The sequence below is a fragment of the Ahaetulla prasina genome, chromosome 7, assembly GCF_028640845.1.
Source record: "Ahaetulla prasina isolate Xishuangbanna chromosome 7, ASM2864084v1, whole genome shotgun sequence".
In the NCBI taxonomy this organism is placed as follows: Eukaryota; Metazoa; Chordata; class Lepidosauria; order Squamata; family Colubridae; genus Ahaetulla; species Ahaetulla prasina.
In genome coordinates, this window is record NC_080545.1 from 77609468 (window position 1) to 77631369 (window position 21902).

General features: G+C 41.6%; 1 protein-coding gene across 2 annotated transcripts in view; it reads right to left on the reverse strand.

The window, feature by feature from the left end:
- Positions 1 to 2677: 2677 nt before the first annotated feature.
- Positions 2678 to 21902, reverse strand: part of SLC37A3 (solute carrier family 37 member 3) — a 41464-nt gene continuing 22239 nt past the window's right edge. For both annotated transcript variants that reach the window (XM_058191250.1, XM_058191251.1), the window contains exons 11-16: positions 21216 to 21317; positions 19871 to 19918; positions 18510 to 18661; positions 10946 to 11011; positions 8114 to 8193; positions 2678 to 7994 (exon numbers count right to left, since the gene is read on the reverse strand). In XM_058191250.1, the coding sequence (XP_058047233.1) occupies positions 7952 to 7994; positions 8114 to 8193; positions 10946 to 11011; positions 18510 to 18661; positions 19871 to 19918; positions 21216 to 21317 (491 nt within the window). In that variant the 3' untranslated portion in view covers positions 2678 to 7951. The remainder of the gene's footprint in view (positions 7995 to 8113; positions 8194 to 10945; positions 11012 to 18509; positions 18662 to 19870; positions 19919 to 21215; positions 21318 to 21902) is intronic.

The window sequence follows — 21902 nt, forward strand, 5'->3', positions numbered from 1 at the left end:
CTTTCTTTAATCCCAGCACATTTTACTGTGCTTGGAAAACTGAACAGGCTTCCCCATCCTTGCTCTAACAGCTCCCATTGCTGTTCATTTTTCATCCTTTACAATAATTCTGTGAAGTATAGTAGTATAAAGGGTAACGACTGGCCAAGATCACCCCTTTGTAGATGACTGAACATTGGTGAGCATTATGCTTATTATTTAATAAGAGCCTTGTACTTTTTGTTCCAGTGGCTCAGTGGCTAAGAAGCTGAGCTTGTCGATCAAAAGGTTGGCAGTTCAACGGTTCAAATCCCTAGTGCCGCGTAACGGGGTGAGCTCCCATTACTTGTCCCAGCTTCTGCCAACCTAGCAGTTCAAAAGCACGTAAAAAATGCAAGTAGAAAAATAGGGACCACCTTTGGTGGGAAGGTAACAGCCTTCAGTGCGCCTTTGGCGTTTAGTTATGCCGTTTAGTTATGCCGGCCACATGACCACGGACACGTCTTTGGACAGCGCTGTTTCTTTGGCTTTGAAACAGAGATGAGCACCGCCCCCTAGAGTCAGGAATGACTAGCACATATGTGCAAAGGGAACCTTTACCTTACTCTTTGTTCTGGTGTTCTGAACTCATCTGGATTAAGCTCTACAAAGAAGTGTATTATCAGATGTATAATATAGTTGCAGTGAAAAAGAACATCTGATGTTCTTCAAGACCCACCAATGAGATCAACTTCTCCCATTAGCAGGTGAAAAGGAAAGGGGTTCCACCAGAGGGGTGGGGGGAGGTGAGAAGATTCGTCCTCTTTTCGTACTATATTTCACGGGCTGCCAGTAGATTGTCAGAGGAACAGATGGGGAATTACATTTGGCAGTTCTGTAGATGAAAGGTTCCTTAAATGCAAGATTAGATAAGCAACACTGTAAATAGAAATCATCATTCTGTTCCTCTTCCTCCTCCTCTTTGATTGCTACAGCAATAAAAAAAAAGTAGGAATGTTGAAAAATGGATTATTCTCTGTGGTCAGGGACATTACCTCCTTATAATCATAAAGCTAAAAGGGGCAATTGAATCCAAGTATTTGCTCAGTTAAACAAAAAAAAAGTCTAAATAAAAACTTCCCACAGATAAGATACTGGCTTTCCGTTGGTGTTTGGCTTCCTGTAACTTAAATCCATTCTTCTATATCCTGCATTCTAGAGCAGGGGTCACCAACCTTTCGGAACTCAGGGACCACCAAATTCATAGTTTTAAATCCTGCAGACCACTAATATGATCTGCCTAATTACTGGCTGGGTGGGCATGGATAGGTGGTCATGTGACTGGGTGGGTGTGACCAACTCAATGTCACTCACGTCGAGGGCTGCCTCGCCGGCTTATACTCACCCCTCCCCTCCCAGCCACTCCTCGCTTCCCTGCCCAGGCTCCTTAGGGCCCCAACAGGAAGCAATTGTTGGCGCTAAGCAGCCACCACGAGAAAGAGTTGGCAAAATAGCTGGCTCAGTTCTAATTGGATCTGACTGAGAAGGAAGCTCAGCAGAAGCACCTCACTGCGGACTATGAGCATAGGCTTTCCAAGCAGAGGGAAGACCTGCGGGAATGCAAAGCCAGGTACTGGTGCCTGGAAGCTCAGCGGGCTGAGATGGTCAGCCACTTCCAGGTCATGATGCAGTCCCATTGGAACAAGGCCCTCCGGCTCTTCACCATCAGCGGCACTTCCCTCCAGCCTTCGCCCAAAACACTGCACCAGGAGGCTGAAGCAGACCCCAAGTCAGAATTTCTGCCCCCCTCCAACCCACACAAAAAGACTCCAAATGTGCAGCAACACAAACGTTCATTGCACGTATCCAGCCCAGGGGCCATAGTTTGAGGACCTCTGATTTAGTGCAATATAAAAAATGCAAATAAATTTTCTGCGGACCACCAAAATTTTCTCACGGACCATCAGTGGTCCATGGACCACCAGTTGATGACCGCTGGTCTAGGGGGAGAAAAAAAATGATTTTGAGCTCCTTCTTTCTGAGTCTCTGATATCTGAGGAGTGTTATCATGTCCCTGTGGGTCATCTTTCCCCAAGATTATATATATACCCAGTTCCTTCCATGTCTCTTCATAGGACTTAATTTTTAGTTCCTGATCATCTCCTCAGATACCCTCTTTTTAATACATTTCTACACTCCTTCGATCTTTAGGGGCACTGAGCAGAAACTATTACATAGAATGATTCCAATCTCTCACCCACCTTGGGTAGAAAAATGTCTATTTATGGAAAGTGATCTTTTACAACTTTTAAAATATGCTTTGCTCAGTGGTGGGCTGCAACTGGTTTAACAACCGGTTCTGTGAGCATGTGCTTTGCATGCGTGCGCGCCTAACGCACTTGCACACAGCATTCAAAATACAGCAATTTGAAGCTCAGCTGCTTACCTTCTAAGGCAGCCTCGGTCAGTAGGGCAGTGGAGGCGTGGAAATCAGCTGTGCCACGCGAATCAGCTGAGCCAGAAAGCAAATACAGGACAGGATAGGACAGGAGCGGGTGGGCGGGGCCAGTTGAGGATTGGAACTACCGGTTCACTAGAACCGGTCCGAACTGGCAACAGCCCACTACTGGCTTTGCTTTATAGTCAACCTAATACAACTCCCGAGATGAGGAAAAGCAACATTCATTATAAGTCAAAAATAAAAAGCATGTACAGAATCTTTCTGTTGCCAAAAATAATTTAATAAAATCAAACTCAATTGGACAGTTGACAGCATGTCTTTTTCCCCTACTTACTTTCACAGAGAATTTAAGTGGAAATATATACAATAGAAAGAGAAAGTATTACCAAGTACAGAATATTTCATAGCACCCCATGAAGAATTTGTTACTGACAGCCTTTATTTTTTTTTCATTCATTCATTCATTCATTCTGGCTGCCCATCTCAAACACATGATTCCAGGCAGCGAAATTGGCTCTTTGCAAAGAAAATTCTGTATATGTTTTTATTGTGTTTGCTAAGTTGAACAATTTCTATTAACGTTAACAGCTACCCAGGCAAAAGGCAAACAAGCATTCCCAATGTAGTAGAAATGGTTTGAACATACAGGAGTTGCCATTCCATGCACATAACAGTATTTCAGACGAAGGCAATCTGCATTATAACCAATTCTACCATACCCTGGAACAGACTTTGGCAAACCTGGAACCTTCCATACTGTTATGTATTGAACTGCAGCTCACATAACTTTCAGCTATGCTGGCTGGAGACAATGGGAGACATAGTCTAACAGTTCAAAGGTGCCCGATCGGGTGATTGCTGCTTCAGAGTGTTGGCCCGTCTTCACTTTCAGTCAGCCAAGAAATCCATAGACTGAGCTCTCACATTTCGATTCAAGGATGTGATTATAAAGTTTCCTGTTCTTCTCTCATGGTAAAAATATGCAGGAAGGGTGGTCTTTCTGGCTGCCTCCCATCAAGCCAACCAGAAGTGAGAAAAGTGATTATGTCCCCGAATCCGGAAAAGCTGCTTTAACTAGGGCAGGGCTAGAGTTCAATACCATGCTTTGGTGCTTAATTCAAATCATTTAAGCATAATTTTTAAGGAAGTACTTTTAATGATTAAAAAAATGAAAGTCCACAGTTGTGGGCCGGTCTCTTTTCAAGGTAAACCACGAAAGAGTTGATGCCACAACTTAGTAGAAAAGAGCAAGAAAGAAAAAAAGGAAAGTAAAATTTGTTTTTACCGTAATTTTTTTTTCTGCTCTTGGAGTAGATTTCTAATTTAAAAGTAAAGATGTTGGGAACTGGTTTGTTTTTTTTAATGCTCATAAATTAGGCTATTGTGTATTGTGAACAGTGGAATAGAGCAGCATGACAGGAAAAGAACACACGAAACAGTAAACCAACACAATTAAAAGGCTCTTAAATTATCAAAAATTTTCACTTACAGCAGCCACAATGTGATTTTAAAAATCTACATGAACATATACATTTTTTAAAAAAGAAACCATTAAGCACATATAAAATATTTTTTAAAAAAAACAAAAACAAGAATTTCTTCCCCTCAAATTCACAACTCGCTTAGTGTTCTTTTTATCTCAATCTCAATAACAACGAAACATTAGAAATTTAGGGTCAAGATGACATTGAAGTCAGCAGGTTAAAAAGCAGTTTTTGAACACTGAGTTGAGGATCCCAGCACCCTAAAGAAACTCATTTTGTGGTTTTAATCTGATTTTCAGTTCTTGGCGGGATTTGTATTAAAAAAAACCTTTACTTCATTTTTAAATTAACCAGTTTTCTGAGTTCCCACAATATACTGAACTGTGAGCTAACTTAAAGGGCTATGTTTGTACAACATATTGACTCAGAAAAATGAAGTTTCAGCTGCATGCAGGCAATGGCACAGTGAACTTTCAGAAAAAGGGTAACATCGGGATGCTTTCATCGTTCGCAGACATGTTTGAATCTAGATAAGTGTGCTGTTTGAACCCAGTTAGTACGGTATAATCTCTGAGCCTCTGCTGAAGATTACATGCCCAATTTTTTCCACTGTTTTGAACTACAGAGTCACCGGCTAGATCAGGCAATAATGCTGCAAAAATCCATCCCTTCTGTACAGTGGGAAATCCAGAGCATGCCCTGTTTATTAAACATTCAAGTGGGGGCATAAGGAATAAGGCCTGCGGGTACGCAATTGAGGAATACATAAACACAGGATAACACCATAGTTACTCCACATTAAAAAAAACTGGGGTCTGAACTGCTTGATGCACATCAGTTTGCACAAGTGTACACTCTACAACAGAATGAGCAAGCTTTCTGGCAGGAGATGTTATCCCAAGAACAAGTGCTGCGTCAGAGGTGCTAAAAACAATATTTTTTTAAATGCCCAGAATCTTACATAATTTGAACAAAAAAGACCATGATCTTATACACTTTATGGATTTTACAAGATTTGGGCTATTTAAAATAAAACGTTTTGCATTTAATTTTGGGGTAACCACTGAGTACAGCACTTGTTCATATGTTCCTGTCTGGAAATTTCCAAAATATGTGAAAATGCATCTTGTACTAAAGAAAGATGAGGATAAGACAGATACTATCTGATCCAACTCAACATCACTGAACTTGTAAGGCAGACCCATGCACTAATATGTAAGACAAGTGCTCGAAAGTGCAGCCCTAAATTTGAGTCTTGCTTTCTCAAGATCATCTTCTAGTTCAAATTGCCTCATTATACCAAATATTTCTAGGCATTTATTCATGGCATGATGATTCCTCAATTTGGATTAAGGTGATCTAGAGCATGGGTGTCAAACTCAAGGTCAGGGGGCCAGATCCGGCCCATAGGGTATTTAGATCTGGCCAGTGGTGAAATCTAAATTTCTTTCCTACCAGTTCTGTGTGTGTGGCTTGGGGGGGGTGGGGGGGAGGTGTCATCTGACTGGGTGGGCGTGGCTATGTAACCATGTGACTGGGGATCAAAAGACAGAAAGCCTGCTGGGAGCAAAAACAGATTCCCCAACCCTACCCTTATTTAAAAAAAAGGCTACGATTGAGCCTTTTTTAACCTTTTAAAAGCATTTTGTTACTACTGGCTCGGGCGAATAGGTTGTAAAAAAATGCTTTTAAAAGGTTAAAAAAAGGCTCTGAGGATCAGAGCTGTGGTGCGCGATCATCAGAGCCTTTTTTTTACCTTTTAAAAGCAGGAAGTAACAACACCCAGGTGGGTGGGCGGAGCTTCGTGCCGCCATCGCTACCGGTTCTCTGAACCACCTGCCGCAATCGCTACCGGATCATGCGAACTGGGAATATTTCACCCCTGGATCTGGGCCACGGGGCTGCCCTGAAAACAGCAAAGGACCGGCCCATGGTGCCTCTGCATGTGCCCCCCCCCAGCTCCATTTTTGCTGGCAGAGGGTTGCAGGAGGCCATCGGAGCCGAAAATGGCATTCAGGAGCGTTGTCGCTGGGAGAGCGCTCGAGCCACCACAGGTGCCCCCCGACACTCTGGCAATGCCCACCCAAGCCATGCCTACCCTGGCCCCCTAAGGTTAAACACAACCCTGATGCAGCCCTCAATGAAATCAAGTTTGATACCCCTGATCTAGAGGCTAAAGACAAGGGGAGAAAGTAACCAATGCAACTTTGCTTTTTTGGGGGGTGGGGTGCAGGGAGTAGCTATGCACATTATGTAATGGCCAGCTCTGCCCACAGAGTGCCTTTGGTGAGGATCATAGATTGCAGTTATAGGGTCTTAAGGAAGGAAAGAAGGTTCAGGCTTGGTGAAGCCCTTAAAAAGAAATCAAGAGGTCTCCGCCTATCTGTAAGTGACAGTGATCTCCAGTAAAGGAGATATAGTAAACAATCTCAAATGATGATAATTATTCCCTTTTATTCCCATTTTCTCAAATCTATTTTTTAAAAATATTAAAAATGTAAAGATCCTGGTAAAACTGTGATTACTACCCCTCCATATAAAATAGTTGGCTCTGCACATCTCCAGAGACTCAGCTTGTTTTCACATATTAGACAGTTAAGAGAAGATAAAAAATCAAGTACGGAATGCAGTTGCTCTGCTAGAGAGAGAGAGAGAGAAGGTTAAATTAACATGAACATCTGGATAGGACAAATATTTGGAGATCAAACAAACACCCTACAAATGTTCTTTTTACATAAGGACACCAAGGATTTCAGCTGCTTTAATAGTACCCTGTTGTATATTTTTTTTTTAAATAAAAAAAATATATGTAGTTAGGGAGCTACCAAAAAGCTTGCAAAAACCAGCAGTGGATTGGCCCAGGCTACTCTGAAACGTTCTTTTGATACCAAATAGTTGGAAATGCCTTTCCTTTTCACCAAAGTAAAAATGCAAAGAGCACTGTCTGTTTCATCTGTTTGGCAGCTTTTTTTTTTTTTTTGGCGCCTGGATTACAACACAAAGATCCAAACTTATTACAGTACAAGGAAATTATACAAGGGCCGGTTTGTGTAAAGGCACCAGCTATCAGCTGGCGAAGCTTTTTTTTTTTCCTTGATGATTCCACTCCGGTTTGCAAGTGGGGGGGTGGGGGTGGAAAGACAACGTATCTGAAGGATTTCTCCCTTTGTAAATAACATTATCTTCCTTTGGCATTAGGAGGGGTAAAGTGGCTCCCCTCTTTCTGCTGAACTCCGATTCCCATCAGCCCTAGCCAGCAGAGCCCAATGGGGAGACACAAAGGAACCTAAAGTTTTAAAACATCTGGCAGACCTCCAGATTGCCACCAATAAATGAGCACAATAGGAAGAAAGCAAGTATAGTAAATCCTCTGTTTAATGGATCTCGAATGCAGCGGACAAAATAAGTTGGATCTGGATTTTTTGTCTGAATTTTTTGTCAGAATCCATCCCAAACAATGGATCAAGTCAGGTCGGGCAATGTTTTCTGCTGCTGCATATCCATAATTTGTTTTTTTTAATAAAAAAAATAGTTAATAAATAATTACCTGGTCAGTTAGTGGCTATCTCGAACTTTTTTACAAGAGTTGGTGACTATATTTTGTAAGACAGGGTGTAAATGTTTTGTACTTTCAGGTATGCTTTTACCAATGGCTTCGTAGGTAAAGGCGACACCGAACACTTATGATTATTAAAATAATTTCATGTATGGGTACATTTTGGCCTCGAACAATCTCATTCAGCTTTAAGAGACACCCCCTTTCCCCGGGCCCCTATCCATTAAATCAAGGGTTTACTATACAAACGCTTTTTCTAGGCACAATCACATTCTGCTTTCAAGAAACCTTTCTCCCACACACAAGCCCAACGTGTTATCATTTGATCTGGATAATCGCATCAACAAGCCTTGGAAACAAAGAGGTAAAAATCAAAAGAGGAAGCATCTCTCACTCTTACACTCAACTAAGCCTTCCAAGCGCGCAGTCAGCTCTTTCCCAGTTGTGGGTTTCCATAGCATGATCTTCGGATGGGATTCAGATGACAGCCTTTCAGCGATGAACGTGTCGGCGGCCATTTCTCAGCAAGTCCGATCTTGGTGGATGTAAATCAAGAAATGAATGCAAAAGGCCTGAAATGCCAAGTTCCCCCCTTGGAAAAAAAAAATAAAGCAATCCACTGAACAGAAGAGAGAAGAGAGTCAGCCAGCCAACCTGCGCAAGCGCCTCTGGTTAAGGAGCATGTTGGTTTCTTTCACTATCAAAGGCATGATGAAGACCACCGTTAAACTGGTCTGCAAAAAGAAAGACAGGAATAGCTTTGAAGGCAGAGGCACAATGTGGTTCAATGCAGTTATGGCACTAGCTCTAGAGGATATCAAACACTACACAGAGGCAGATCCAGATTTGCCATCCCACGTACACATAGAAGGACTTTGTATCTGATCGGTCTGTTTGCCCAAATGGCCCAATATTGCTTATTTTGATGGAAGCATCATCTAATGTATCTGATCCATTTTCTACTGGAAGCGGAACCAAAACCAGTTCTGCTTCAATCATGCCTTATAGGTGAAGTGAAGATGAAGTGCCCAGAAACCATCCTATGCTGTCTCCTTTTTGGCAAGACAAAGCATACCTGAGTACAGAATAACAGAGCTGGAAAGGACCTTGGAGGTCTTCTAGACCAACCCCCTGCTCAGGCAGGAAACCCTATACAATTTCAAACAAATGGTTGTCCAATCTCTTCTTTAAAACTTCCAGTGTTGGAGCATTCACTTCTGGAGGCAAGTCATTCCACTGATAAATTGTTTTAACTATCAGGAAATTTCTCCTTAGTTCTAGGTTTTCTCTCCTTAGTTTCCACCTATTGCTTCTTGTCCTGCCTTCAGGTGCTTGGCTGAATAGCTTGGCTCCCTTTTCTTTGTGGCAGCCTGTTAAGATATTGGAACAGTGCTATCATGTCACCCCTAGTCGTTCTTTTCATTAAACTAGACATACCCAATTCCAGCAACCATTCTTTAGTTTTAGCCTCCAGTCCCCTAATTATCTTTGTTGCTCTTCTCTGCACTCTTTCTAGAATCTCAACATTCTTTTTTTACATCGTGGCGACCAAAATTGGATGCAGGATTCCAAGTGTAGCCTTACCAAGGCATTATAAAGTGGTATCGGCAGTTCACGCGATCTTGATTCTATCCTTCTGTTAATGCAGCCTAGAACTGCGTTGGCTTTTTTTGGCACCTGCTGCACACTGCTGGCTCATATTTAAACGATTGTCCACTAGAACTCCAAGATCCCTCTAGTTTCTACAACTTGCCCCTGGTGATGCACTAGTCAAACTATGTAATCCCGCATGGAAGAAATAGTTCGCGTAAGAAAAAAAAGAGGGCTCTCCAATCCTCCGACTCCAGTCTAGATTCAATTCCCCCACCCTTACTTTAAGTGATGGCCTTTCCCATAAAGCAGGGGTCTCCAAACTTGGCAACTTTAAGACTTGTAGACTTCAACTCCCAGAGTTCCTCAGCAATTCTGGGAGTTGAAATCCACAAGTCTTAAAATTGCCAAGTTTGGAGACCCCTGCCACAAAGGAACAGCTGCACATCTTTCTGCTGAGTGAACGTCCATGGTAGTCCCTTCCCATTTAGCCCAGCTTTTCCAATCCAGATATGTGGACTACAACTGAAAGAATGCCCCAGCCAGCACATGGCTATTGCAGAGAATTCTAATAGTTGAACTCCATGCTTGGAGGGCATCAATACTAAGAAAGGATGTTTTAGAACTTAAGAGATGTTTTTGTACAGTCCCATATGCATTTACTCCGAGTTCTAACTAACCCACTTACTCTAAATGTATTCAGGATTGCAGCTTCCCTATGAGGTACATTCTTCGAACATAGACTGTTGAGATGGCAGACAAATTACAGGCTGAAAATTACACCCATTATCAATGATACAGATCATACCCTAACAATCTCAATTTCACGTATGAGGGCTGTTTCGGATTGAATGTCATGCAACCCATGAAGAAATTATATTCAATGGGTTACAGTTGTCAATCAGAGGATTCATACAAATGCCGTCTCCTGTGAAATTGAGGAAATGTAATCTTTCCAGGATAAGAAGGCAAGAAAGATAAAATAAACTGAAAATATATTGAAAACTTCTATAAGGTTTGACTGCCCTTCATCTTCTTTGGCTGAACTTTAGCTAAGAATGTAAACGATGTGCTTCGTTCTCCTTTATTCAAAATGTTTAAATATTCACCTACAACTGTTTCTGTCGAAAGATGCCATCAGAATGGGGACCAAGGGCTAGACACCAGCCAGCTATTAGCAATTCAACGGTGAAAAGAATGAGCCATCAATCAAGACATCCTTTATTTGACTCTTACTTCTGCCTTTATCTCATTGGGGCCACAATCCTTTTTTTTTTTTAACGGAGAAGAAACTCCCATTGATCTAAACTGGATAATGTCTAGTCTTGCACTCTAGCACTGCAGTTTAACATAATGCTAAACCAGGAGTTTTAATCTGCTTGCTTAACAATTTCATATCTGGATTTTGTTTCTTTTTTTAAAAAAAGTTTTTTATTTTTTATAAAAATACCGAATCACTGTGTGAACAGTGTGGCACCTGGGTGTCATACATTCTAATACAAATAAAATTATTCAGATTAATCATAATCATTACATTCAAGCCACTTACGTATTTCTAATAATAATAATAGACACTTGTATTACGTTATATACCATTGTTCAATTCTATTTCTCTTATTACTTTCATTTTATGAAATAAAAATGTATACTCCAATATTCTCCCTTCTCTTACTTCTATCACTTAGTCTAGCTTTTGATCATATCATCCTTCATTAAAAAACTTTTACTTTCTCTCCTATATAACATCTAATCATGTCACCTACCTAAAAAAAGAAAAAAAAAGGGAAAGAGAGAGAGAGAGAGAAAAGAAAAAGCAACTCAGAACAAAAAATTTTTTCTTACTGCTTGGTGGGAAAGGGTATAATCTAAAAAAAAATTATTAAAATGTTTTCTTACCATCAGAATGAAGAAATAGAAAACTTGCATCCATCCCAACCTCTCCTGGATCAAAGATACTAAGTACTAAAAGGAAAGGAAACACAATGAATCTACATCCTTAAAGGAATGCATACGAGTTTTATTTTTCTATTACTTTGCTTATGCATACAAATCTCTCTCGACATATATATATATATATATATATATATATATATATATATATATATATATATATATGTAGGTCTTTGGTTGTTCGGGTTTTCTCCCGTGTAAAATTGGAAGTGTCTTGGCAACGTTTCGACGAAGTCTTATTCGTCATCTTCAGGCTTCAGCTTCGTGCTGAAGCCTGAAGATGACGAATGAGACTTCGTCGAAACGTTGCCAAGACACTTCCAATTTTACACGGGAGAAAACCCGAACAACCAAAGACCTACATACAAACACCCGTGAAAACCTCAGAAAACATATATATATATATATATATATATATGCATGCATATGCAAGTATACTGTATGTACAAGGAAATATAAACGTATACAAGGATACCTGCTGAGGCTCCTTTGCCCTTCCCTTTGTCTCTCTAAGTAGTTTTTCAATATTAAGCAAAGCTTCACACACGGTTCTTTTCAGAAGTGGACCAACGCAAGCTCTGCACCATTATAACTGAAGCACAGCAGGTAGGAGAAAGCTGGCGCGCAAATCTAAATCTTTATGAGAGTATCAAACAGCATGCTTGATAATGCTGTCTTATAATCACCGAAGCAGGGGAAAGGTTCCCCTTCTCCTGAAAGTCCCTTTGCAAATCTAAGCATCAGAAATGATATAGTGGCAGAGCTACGCAAACTTCTCCAGGTAGAAGTTACAAACATCCCCCCCCCCCCGTTTCTCTTCCTCGCACCTGAAGCTATCAGTGAGAGAAGCAGGACAGAGACTGATAAGGAAGCCCAAGAAAGAAAATGGTCCTTAAGATGCCCCAGCTAGGAGCTGATGAGATTTCTAAACGGAAAAACAATTGGACTTTAATTGCAGCACAGCAACACTGCTTCAATTTTAAATTCTGATGGATAAACGTTCTGCTGCTGAGGTCTGCACATTTCATAAGGTTTATTATTCTATTATATTATGCTTTCGTTGGGTCTTTATTGTGGCAAACCTCCTGTGGGACAGCTTCTGCCCTTCAAAGGTGGCTTAGCAAAAAAAAAAAACAACAACAACAACAACCAATAAACTGTTCGGTCTAAGTTCAACACTGCCTTCTTTGACTTCCACAAGATCAGAGCAATGATCTCACACTGGAAATCTTTTTCAAATGCCACTGCCGCCTCTAATGAGAGACCTACATCATCACTCTGACAAAGTGCTGTTCTCTTCCTCTACTATCTCCACATTCCTCCACATTTCTTTTTTAATTATGAAAAAAGAGAGAGGGGGGCAACATAAAATAGCACAAATTACATCAGAAGTGGTGGGAGGTTTTTCCTCCCTCACACTTCACATAACTGCTGACTGGAAATCAGGCAGTCTCTAAATTATATAAATAGTTTGGTGCTAAATCTGACTGGCTAAAAGATAGATGCTGGGAATCCAAGGGTTAAAAATGACAAACATAAATAGGGCTTGAAAGCTAAACAGGCTAGACAGTTGCACAGTAGACAAACTTAACTCAAAACGTAGTCATGTTTACTTTTGCATGGAAATTACATCTTTTTCACTTGGGATATTTTATGCATCAATAAATAATGTTTCTGCTTTTTATCCCCTTCCATAAATCACTTCAAATGGTTCTGGAGAGATTTGGTCCAAAGTGCACTCGTTTCAACTGCTGGCGTAAACCGTGGCACATTTATGTTTCATGTGTTGTATTCTTTAAGGGTCTTCTTTTTCTGACAAGTTCAACGTATTTCTGACGCTGACTTCCCACTAGGGGAGACAGCCCAGTTTGTGGAATCTCAGCTGGTTGCTATGGTGATGTACTGTCACAGACAACAGCAATCTTAGGTAGAGAAGGAAGTAGAGGATACAATTTGTCAGACACAAAAGCCCTCGTGAATAAAGGAAGTTCGAAAAAAATTGGAGAATGGCAATGGCTAGGAATAATGAATTCTACAGAAGGTACGCCATTGTTATCTTCACACAATGGCTGGTCTTATAGCTTTGAAAAACACTGTGTTGCTTCCTGAGGTCATGAGGTAAAGAATTAGTAATTTCTTAGAGCAAAACCCACTCCAGAGTCAAAAGAAAGCCGAGAGGAATTCCACACTGCTTATGTTCCCTCAAATCAGACTGGCCAATGCATTATGGCAACATTCCTCCAGAGCCATGTTTTTAAAAAGATATCCTTTCCAACCCCGGCACTTTTCTATAGTAGCCAATACCTTTGCCAAATCATGGAGTGCATTCCTGAATTGCGCTTACATGTCTTCCAAGTTAGCCCTCCATTTCCTTGTGTGAATACCTCTGCGGACCTATCTGAAAACCCTACAACAGAAGGGATGCTGCCTTGCAGCTCTGACACTGGTCAAGAGAAGCAAATATAATGAACTTCTGTAGAGATTCTCAGTCATCCAGGTCATCCAACCATGAGCTGGATGACTGAGGATCTCTACAAAATGTTAGCTATACCATTTGGGATGAACACCCTTTGAATGGTGTGGGAATAGGAATGGGTTTCTAGAGTGGGGGTGAGGGGAATAGCAGACTACAGGAACCAGGACCACTACTCAGGTGACCCTGAGGACACAGATAAACCTCCAAGTGCTTCAACAACCCTCTAAGGGTAAAGCTTCCCCTCGCATATATATGCTAGTCGCTCCCAACTCTAGGGGGCGGTGCTCATCTCCGTTTCAAAGCTGAAGAGCCAGCGCTGTCCGAAGACGTCTCTAGCATGACTAAACGCCAAAGGCAGGGGTGAAATGCTCCCTGTTCGGACCGGCTTACCCGATCCGGTAGCGATGGCGGCTGGTGGTTTGAAGAACCGGTGGCAAAAATCCCTGGTCCCGCCCCCTGCCTCTGCTTAGCCACACCATCAGCAGAGGGTTTTTTTTTTTTACTTTTAAAAGCAGTTTTTCTTCAGTTGAAAACATGCCTTTAAAAGTAAAAAAAAGCCTTTGAGGATCCCGCCCCTCAGCTGAGATCGGCAGAGCCTTTAAACTTTAAAAAACATTTTTTTTAAAGGCTTCTCTGGCGATCTCACCTGAGTTCCTCATCCGCAGAATCTTAAAAAACATGTTTTCTGCAAGTAAAGAAGAGGTTCTAAGGCACTTAACTGATTACTGATCTAACACATGGCTTTCCCAGCCCGAAAGCAACAGTTTCACTTTCAGCACCAGACAGAATCAGTTGCTAGCTAATCTATTTCCTCAGCGAGCAACTAATGCTGGCTGGCTTTGCTGGCTGAGGAACACTGGGAATTGAAGTCCACAAACCTTAAAGTTACTAAGGTTGGAAACCCCTGATCTAAAAAATATCAATAAAATAAAATAAAATAATAAAATAAAATATTTGTGTAGCTTTCTGAGATTTGGTGTGTTTCTGTAGTGTTTCACTCTAACTACATAAACACACAAAATCTCACAGTTGTATGTGGCATTTTGTGTGTGTCAGTTGTGTTGTGTTGTGTTGTGTTGTGTTGTGTGTGTGTAAAGTGTGAAAGTTGGTTTTTGAGCTTTTTGTGGCTGTGTGAGGTTCCTGCTTGTTGCAAGGGCCATTTTGTGTGAAGTGCAGCTGCTTTTACATTGTATGTGTGTCAGTTGTGTTGTGTTGTGTGAGTGTAAAGTGTGAAAGATGGTTTTTGGTACCACTTACTGCTTTGTATACTTTGTTTATTATGTTTATTATTTATTGTTATTGGCCATGCCACCCAGTCATCTGACCACCAAGCCACGCCCACCAATTAAGCCACGCCCACAGAACCGGTAGTGAAAATTTTTAGCTATCACCCCTGGCCAAAGGTGCACGGAATACTGTTACCTTCTCACCAAAGGTGGTCCCTATTTTTCTACTTGCATTTTTTACATGCTTTCGAACTGCTAGGTTGGCAGAAGCTGGGACAAGTAATGGGAGCTCACCCCGTTATGCAGCACTAGGGATTCGAACCGCTGAACTGCCGACCTTTCGATCGACAAGCTCAGTGTCTTAGCCACTGAGCCACTGCTTCCCTCTCAATGACCCTCTTAAAGGATACAAATGACCAGCTGCCTGCAAGGAATATAAATCCTTCCATTCCCCACTATCCTGTCAAGAGCTAAAGAAGTTTCTTGGATGAGAAGTGAAATGTCTTCAAAAAAAGCAAAAAACAAACGAACAAGAAAGTCCAGTTGCCTCCAGAAAAAGCACCTTTGGAACAAACATAATGAACTTTGCTTAGTCTAAAAGCCCCCAGAAGAGACTCACTTGTAAACATGAATGCATATTGGTTGTTTACACATAAAAGGAGGCAATGGGAGAAGCAACTCAGACAACAGTTCTTATGAGCCATTTTGCAGGTGAGCATTTCAGCAGGCTAGTAAAGCAGGTAAATAGTTCCTACAATCAACCCATGTATGTTCTCTGAAAGTGTACAGTTAAAAAAAACAAAAACAAAGTTGACGTGACAACGCATTTTCATAAGAATGGTCAGGCCCCAGCCGGAATGTCAGCTACATATAGTAAATATTATAAGGCCGTAAATAAAAATAAATAAGAACAGCTTTTTATGTTAAATTGTATTTATGTTTTTATTCATGCATTTACGTTTTTATTCATTTCCTGCTCTTTACAGCCCCATTCTGAAGACTTGCTTGGCCATGGCAGGAAATGACATCCAAAGTGGGGCCGGCAACCTGGACGGGCCCTACCGCATTGGGATACGATTCTACACATTCTGACCTTCTTCACAAAGCACGAAATCACAGTGGGACTTGCTTGTCATTGGTTTCATGTCATGCGTGAACTCAAGCATTACGGTTTTGTATTTTGCATGAAGCCGGTTGCTTATTCAACAGACCATAAGGTTCTTTTTTTTAAAAAAGTACTTCATGTCCTATCTATGTAACAGAAATATGACTTGTGAATTGTGTCACCTTACATTTGCTAAGAGGCTGTTAAAAAAAACGAGCAGGAGTTGGAACTGGCTGAAGACATGACTGCTGAAAAATTGATACCTTTATTGTTTGAGAGAGGCTGGTTGATTTTAATTCTATTTATAATATTTAAATACGGCATCCTTCCCTGCCTGGTTACATCTTTCTCTCCTTTTTCCATAAAGGGTTAGTCTTCCTTTTTCCTACCTTACCAAAATAGCTACTAATTGTTCTTTTGTTCTCTGTATCCTGGGGGTTTTTTTTTAGTTCTGTTTTTGTTATTTCTGCTAGATTTATTTATGTATTTATATCCTGCCTTTACTATTTTTTTAAATAAATAATTTAAGGTGCCAAACATACCTAACATTTCTTCTTCCTCCTATTTTCCCCACAACAACGACCCTATGAGGTAGGTAAGGTTGAAAGAAAGGGACTGATCAGAAATCACCCAACTGGCTTTCATGCCTAAAATGAGACTAGAACTCACTGTTTCCTGGTTTCTAACCTGGTGCCTTGTAAGAACTATACAAGCCAGTGAGAATCAAGCACTGGGCTCTTCCTTCCCCCTGCAGAAACCACAAGGATCCTCTTTTCTAGGTGACACAGAGATGAGTAAGGAAAGCCGTAAGCATAAAAATATAGTAGAAAGTGAAATTCTTAATATATTTATATTTAAAGGGAAGGAAAAGAGAACCAGTTTGGTCTACTGGTTAAGGCACAAGACTAGAAACCAGGAAACTGTGACTTCTAGTCCTGCCTGAGGCATAAAAACTGACTGGGTGACTTTGAGACAGTCTCCCTCTCTCTCTCTCTCTCTCTCACACACCTCACTTCTGAGCGTTATTGTTGTGGGGAAAATAGGAGGAAGAAATAATATTGGCTATTTACCAATATTGGAGTTATTTATAAAAGTAATAAAGGCAGGATAAATGCAATTTGCCATAGGGAAGATCTGCCAAAACAGCAGGCTTTCAAACATATAAATTAGCAGCATCTCAAAAGATCCTGTTTGTATGAAAAAGTCAGCAGGAGGCTCAGGATTGGAATTTGACTGCAGCGGTTTGAATGTCCTTTGGATATGCTAAAAGCATATTTTTCTAAACCAAAAGTCCCCAATAAGTTATGTTTTCTCTGAGAGTTAACCTTTTTTTCTTTGAAATGTAACAAATATTACTATTAATACATCTCTTAGTGAAAAGAAACATTTTAAATTTTCAATAAACCAAATCTTTGCCTCGGTACAAGTCATTCTCCACCGGTTGCTTAGTGACTGAAGTTACAACAGATTCCAACATACACACACACACACACACCCAAAAAAAGGCACTCGCAACCCAGTTCCAAAGTTTGGACTGCTACCTCCCTCACGGTCAAAATGACTGCATTTTGAGTGCTGAGCAACTGCCCAAATTCATGGCCGTTTGCAATATCCCATGGTCACGTGACCACAATCTGTTTTGGCAAAACTGGCATTTACTTAATTTCAGCAAAAGTGGCCCATAGCAAACAATGCATATATTTAATGGTTGCCGCATTTGCTTAACTACTGCAGATTCACTTAATGACCGTACTGAATTGGTTAACGAATGCTGCAAAAATAGATTGTAAAATTGATGATTGCTTTATGACCATCAACACTTCCAACCAGAATGAGCAGGCTTCATTATGGTTAATAATAATAATAATAATAATATTTTAATTTGTATACCGCCCTTCTCCCGAAGGACTCAGGGCGGTGAACAGGCAGATAAAATACAAATACACACAATAATTAAAAACATCCCTTAAAAAACTAATTTAAATGCCCAAATGTTAAAAAACATACTCCCCCATAAAATCACAAAATTTTAAAAACCCATCCAATAAAGATAAAAATCAGGCTAGTCCAGCCATACGAAATAAATAAGTTTTAAGTTCGCGGCGAAAGGTCCTAAGGTCAGGTAATTGTCGAAGTCCGAGGGGAAGTTCGTTCCACAGGGTCGGAGCCCCCACAGAGAAGGCCCTCCCCCTGGGGGCCGCCAGTCGACACTGTTTGGCTGACGGCACCCTGAGGAGTCCCTCTCTGTGGGAACGTACCGGACGATGGGAGATAGAGGCCGGCAGTAGACGGTCCGTAGATAGCCCGGTCCTAAGCCATGGAGCGCTTTAAAGGTGGTAACCAATACCTTGAAGCGCACCCGGAAAACAACAGGTAGCCAGTGCAGTCTGCGCAGGATAGGTGTTATGTGGGAGCTCTGAGCCGCTCCCTCAATAACCCGCGCAGCCGCGTTCTGAACTAGCTGAAGTCTCCGGGTGCTCTTCAAGGGGAACCCCATGTAGAGAGCATTGCAGTAGTCCAGGCGAGAGGTAACGAGAGCATGAGTGACTGTGCATAAGGCATCCCGGTCCAGGAAGGGACGCAACTGGCGGATCAGGCGAACCTGATAAAATGCTCTCCTGGAGACGGTTGTAAGTCAAGGACCCGCTATACAAGTTCTTTCATTGCTATGATGATCCCGATTGCATTTCGGATCTGTCTCACCTGACCCACAGCGGCCCCAATACTGCCAGTGCCATCCACAATCCCTGTCACGGTTGCAAGAGCCTCGCTATTTCCTTTGATCGCGTCCTGATGTCCCAGGTCTGCAGAAATGGCGGAGCTGATCATGTTGGAAGGCCCTCCAATAAAAAAGCCTGCGAAACAATCAAAAGGAAAATGCAGCTAAGGATGAGAAGACGGAGGAGGCGGGCTCTGTTTCCAATACAAAGCAAGGTTGCCTTCATCTGAACTTGCAACCCTGCCCCTTAAACAAAGAAAACTATTGAAAAGTCAGACCAGCCATGCATCCAAACATCAGTGGAAATATTAAACTGTGCTGATTTGGTTTAGAGTCATTGTTGCTTTGCACACAATCATTCCCCATTGGCTGAGGAATTCTCGGACTTGAAATCTACACACCTTCAAGCTGCCAAGGTTGAGAAACACTGGTCTAGACTATTGCCCATTCGCAAATCTTGCCCGTGCATTTCTCATCATTAAGTTTTCATGGTCTAATGCAGGGGTTCCCTAATCTGTGGACCAGCACCAGTCCGCAACATGCCAGCAACTGGGCCACACAAATAAATGAAGCCCCATCTATGGGATGCAGGCGGCACGCAAAATCATGGTCTGCAGAACTGGTCCCTGGTGCTCAAGGTTGAGGACCGCTGGTCTAGTGTGGAAATTGGAAATTATATAACCACATGTGTGTTTGCTTCCCTCTCTCAAAGCTGCTGATTGTGAAGTTCTGGAAGAAGGAAAAACAAAATTTACAGTATTCCCTGAATGCTATGGCAGTAGAATCTTGTAACAGACTAGACTTTAAATGCTTGCCTCATCTGTTGCAGTAAACCATGATTTTAATATTGAATAACCTATTTGGTTATAGAACATGCTGTTATAAATCTGCTGGGTTGCAAATAACAGTGGTTGGGTTCGCCTATCACACTAGGCAAAGACCAACAAGCCAGACTATGGCTTGAACCAGGGGTAGGCTTCAAAAATTTTAGCAAAGGATTCTCTGCCCATTTGTTGGGTGGGCGTGGCCATTACAGCCTTCCCGAACTTCCAGTAGGCCTGTTTTCGCTCTCCCTGAGCCTCCGTGCACACCGTGCACTTACCTGCATCCAAAACGGGCCGCGTGGGGACTTCTGGGAGGGGAGGGGCAGGATGGGCAGGTCCAGCCAGGAGTGAGATTTGGGGGTTTTCCGAACTGCACAGGATCATAGCTAGAGGTTCTCCCGAACCCCTGCGAACCCCCAGCAGCCCAGCCCTGGCTGGCACAAAACACTGAAACAAACCAAGATGTGACATGATGAAAACAGATCTTCTTTACTGTCTTTGAAAATATGTTGATCTTTTACCTGTAATTGCCATGATAACTGCATTGATAGGTTTGTTATTTGGGGAACCTATGGAAACAAAAGAAAAGAAAAAGGTCATAATTCTTTTTGCCACAACAGATAAAAAGCTCAGGATGAGATGAAAAGCTGATTATAAAAGACCCCTTTCAAGATTATGCATTGGCATGGCATGTTACTAGTGCCTTAATCTTCTGCTGCTATAGAGTGTTTCTTTAACTTTGCCGTCACTGATGGTTAAGTTTGCTTCTCTCTCGAAACCGGGGGAGAAAGATGAGGAAGGCAAGAGGAGTTCTATGCTGGCTGTATTCGGTTTGGTCCACAGTTGAATTGCTGGAGTAATTTTGGATCAATAAAACGTTGATTTGTTTGAATCTCCCTGAACTGGAATAGAACATCATTTAGCAAGGCAGCCAAGAACACTGGACTGAAAGGAACTTAGCCTCTCATAGATGAACCTACAAAACCGAAGGGAACTGCTTGTTCCCAACCTTACGGAAAGCAAAAATTCAGCAAAAGGGCTTTTGCCAAGCTCTGATCTAATGAAGCGATACGGCCAAGAGTGAATGAAGGAAGCTGCTAGTGCAATATTTCAATATGTATATCAGGAAGAGCAGACTTGGGGAGTCTCTATGAAACCTCTGAGATACATTTGTCCAAAATAAGAACAAGTTTTGCTTTTGCTCACTGCTCTCACCCAGATTTTGAAAATTTAAAAAATCAAAATTTTAAAGATTTTGAAATCTTTTTTGATTTCACCCAGAAAGGAGAAATCAAAAGAGGGCAATCTACAAGAGTTCAGCTCTGGAAATTGTAGGGTTTCCAGCAAAATGATAGAAGCGATGGATCTCAACTAAAGCTTATGATACTTCAAAGCCATAATTACCGTAACAAACGAGCAGTAGCAATGCCACTACTCTCACTTGCGCCCATGGCCTGAACACAGGCAATGTTCCAATAAAGGTACATCTGCACAAGTGCAGACAGCGCCCTCTACTGGAAAAGAATATTCTCCTTTTCCTGTTCATTCCTGCACACAATGGAACACTTCTGGTCTCCAAGAAGCACCTGGCCCACCACTAATGAAAGCAGGATGGAAAGCAGAAGAGTTTTACCTGCCCAGCTTATTCAGCAGATTTCTTGTTTGTTTGTTTGTTTGTTTGCTTGTTTGGAAGGTTGCTGAGAATGCTATCTCTTATTAAACTCAAAAGCAGAGTTGATTGTAATCCATTTCAATTGCTGATTTAATACGGTAAAGAAAACAGGCCCTCCCTATGTTTAGTGCATAAGATAAGGCGGCTAAATACAAGCTCATCCCACAAAACCTTTTTTGCAGGAAAGTACTCACGGCTGTATCCAAAGAGAGATCCAATAGCCAAGATGAGGCTAATAGCTAATACAGGAGCTCTTTTTTGGAGCACATCAGAGATAAAACCTTGGATGGTACCACCTGTAGAAATAAAAGGAATAAAAACTATCACAATAGATCGTAATCCTTATAAGCAAAAATGCACACCAAGATTCAACATTTATTACTTTATTGTTTTTACAATGTTGGAAGCTACCCAGAATCATTGGATCGTGAGATGGGAGGCAGTATAAATTTAAATGATAATTTCTTTTTTAAAAAAAGCACAATTGGCTACAAATTTAGCTGTCTGTCTTTCATACATTGTGTTGACTGGAACAGGGGTCACCAACCTTTTGGACCTCAGGGACCACTAAATTCATAATTTTAAATCCCACAGACCACTAATATGATCTGCCTAATGATTGGGTGGTGGGCGTGGCTAGGTGGTCATGTGACTGGGTGGGCATTGCCAACTCGATGTCACTCATGTGCCTCACTGGCCTCTACTCGCCCCTCCCCTCCCAGCCACTCCTCGCCTCCCCACTCAGGCTCCTTAGGGCCCCAACAGGAAGCAGTTGTTGGAGCTAAGCAGCCACCACAAGAAAGAGCTGGCAAAACAGTTGGCTCAGTTCAAATTGGATCTGACTGAGAAGGAGGCTCAACAGAAGCACCTCACTGAGGACT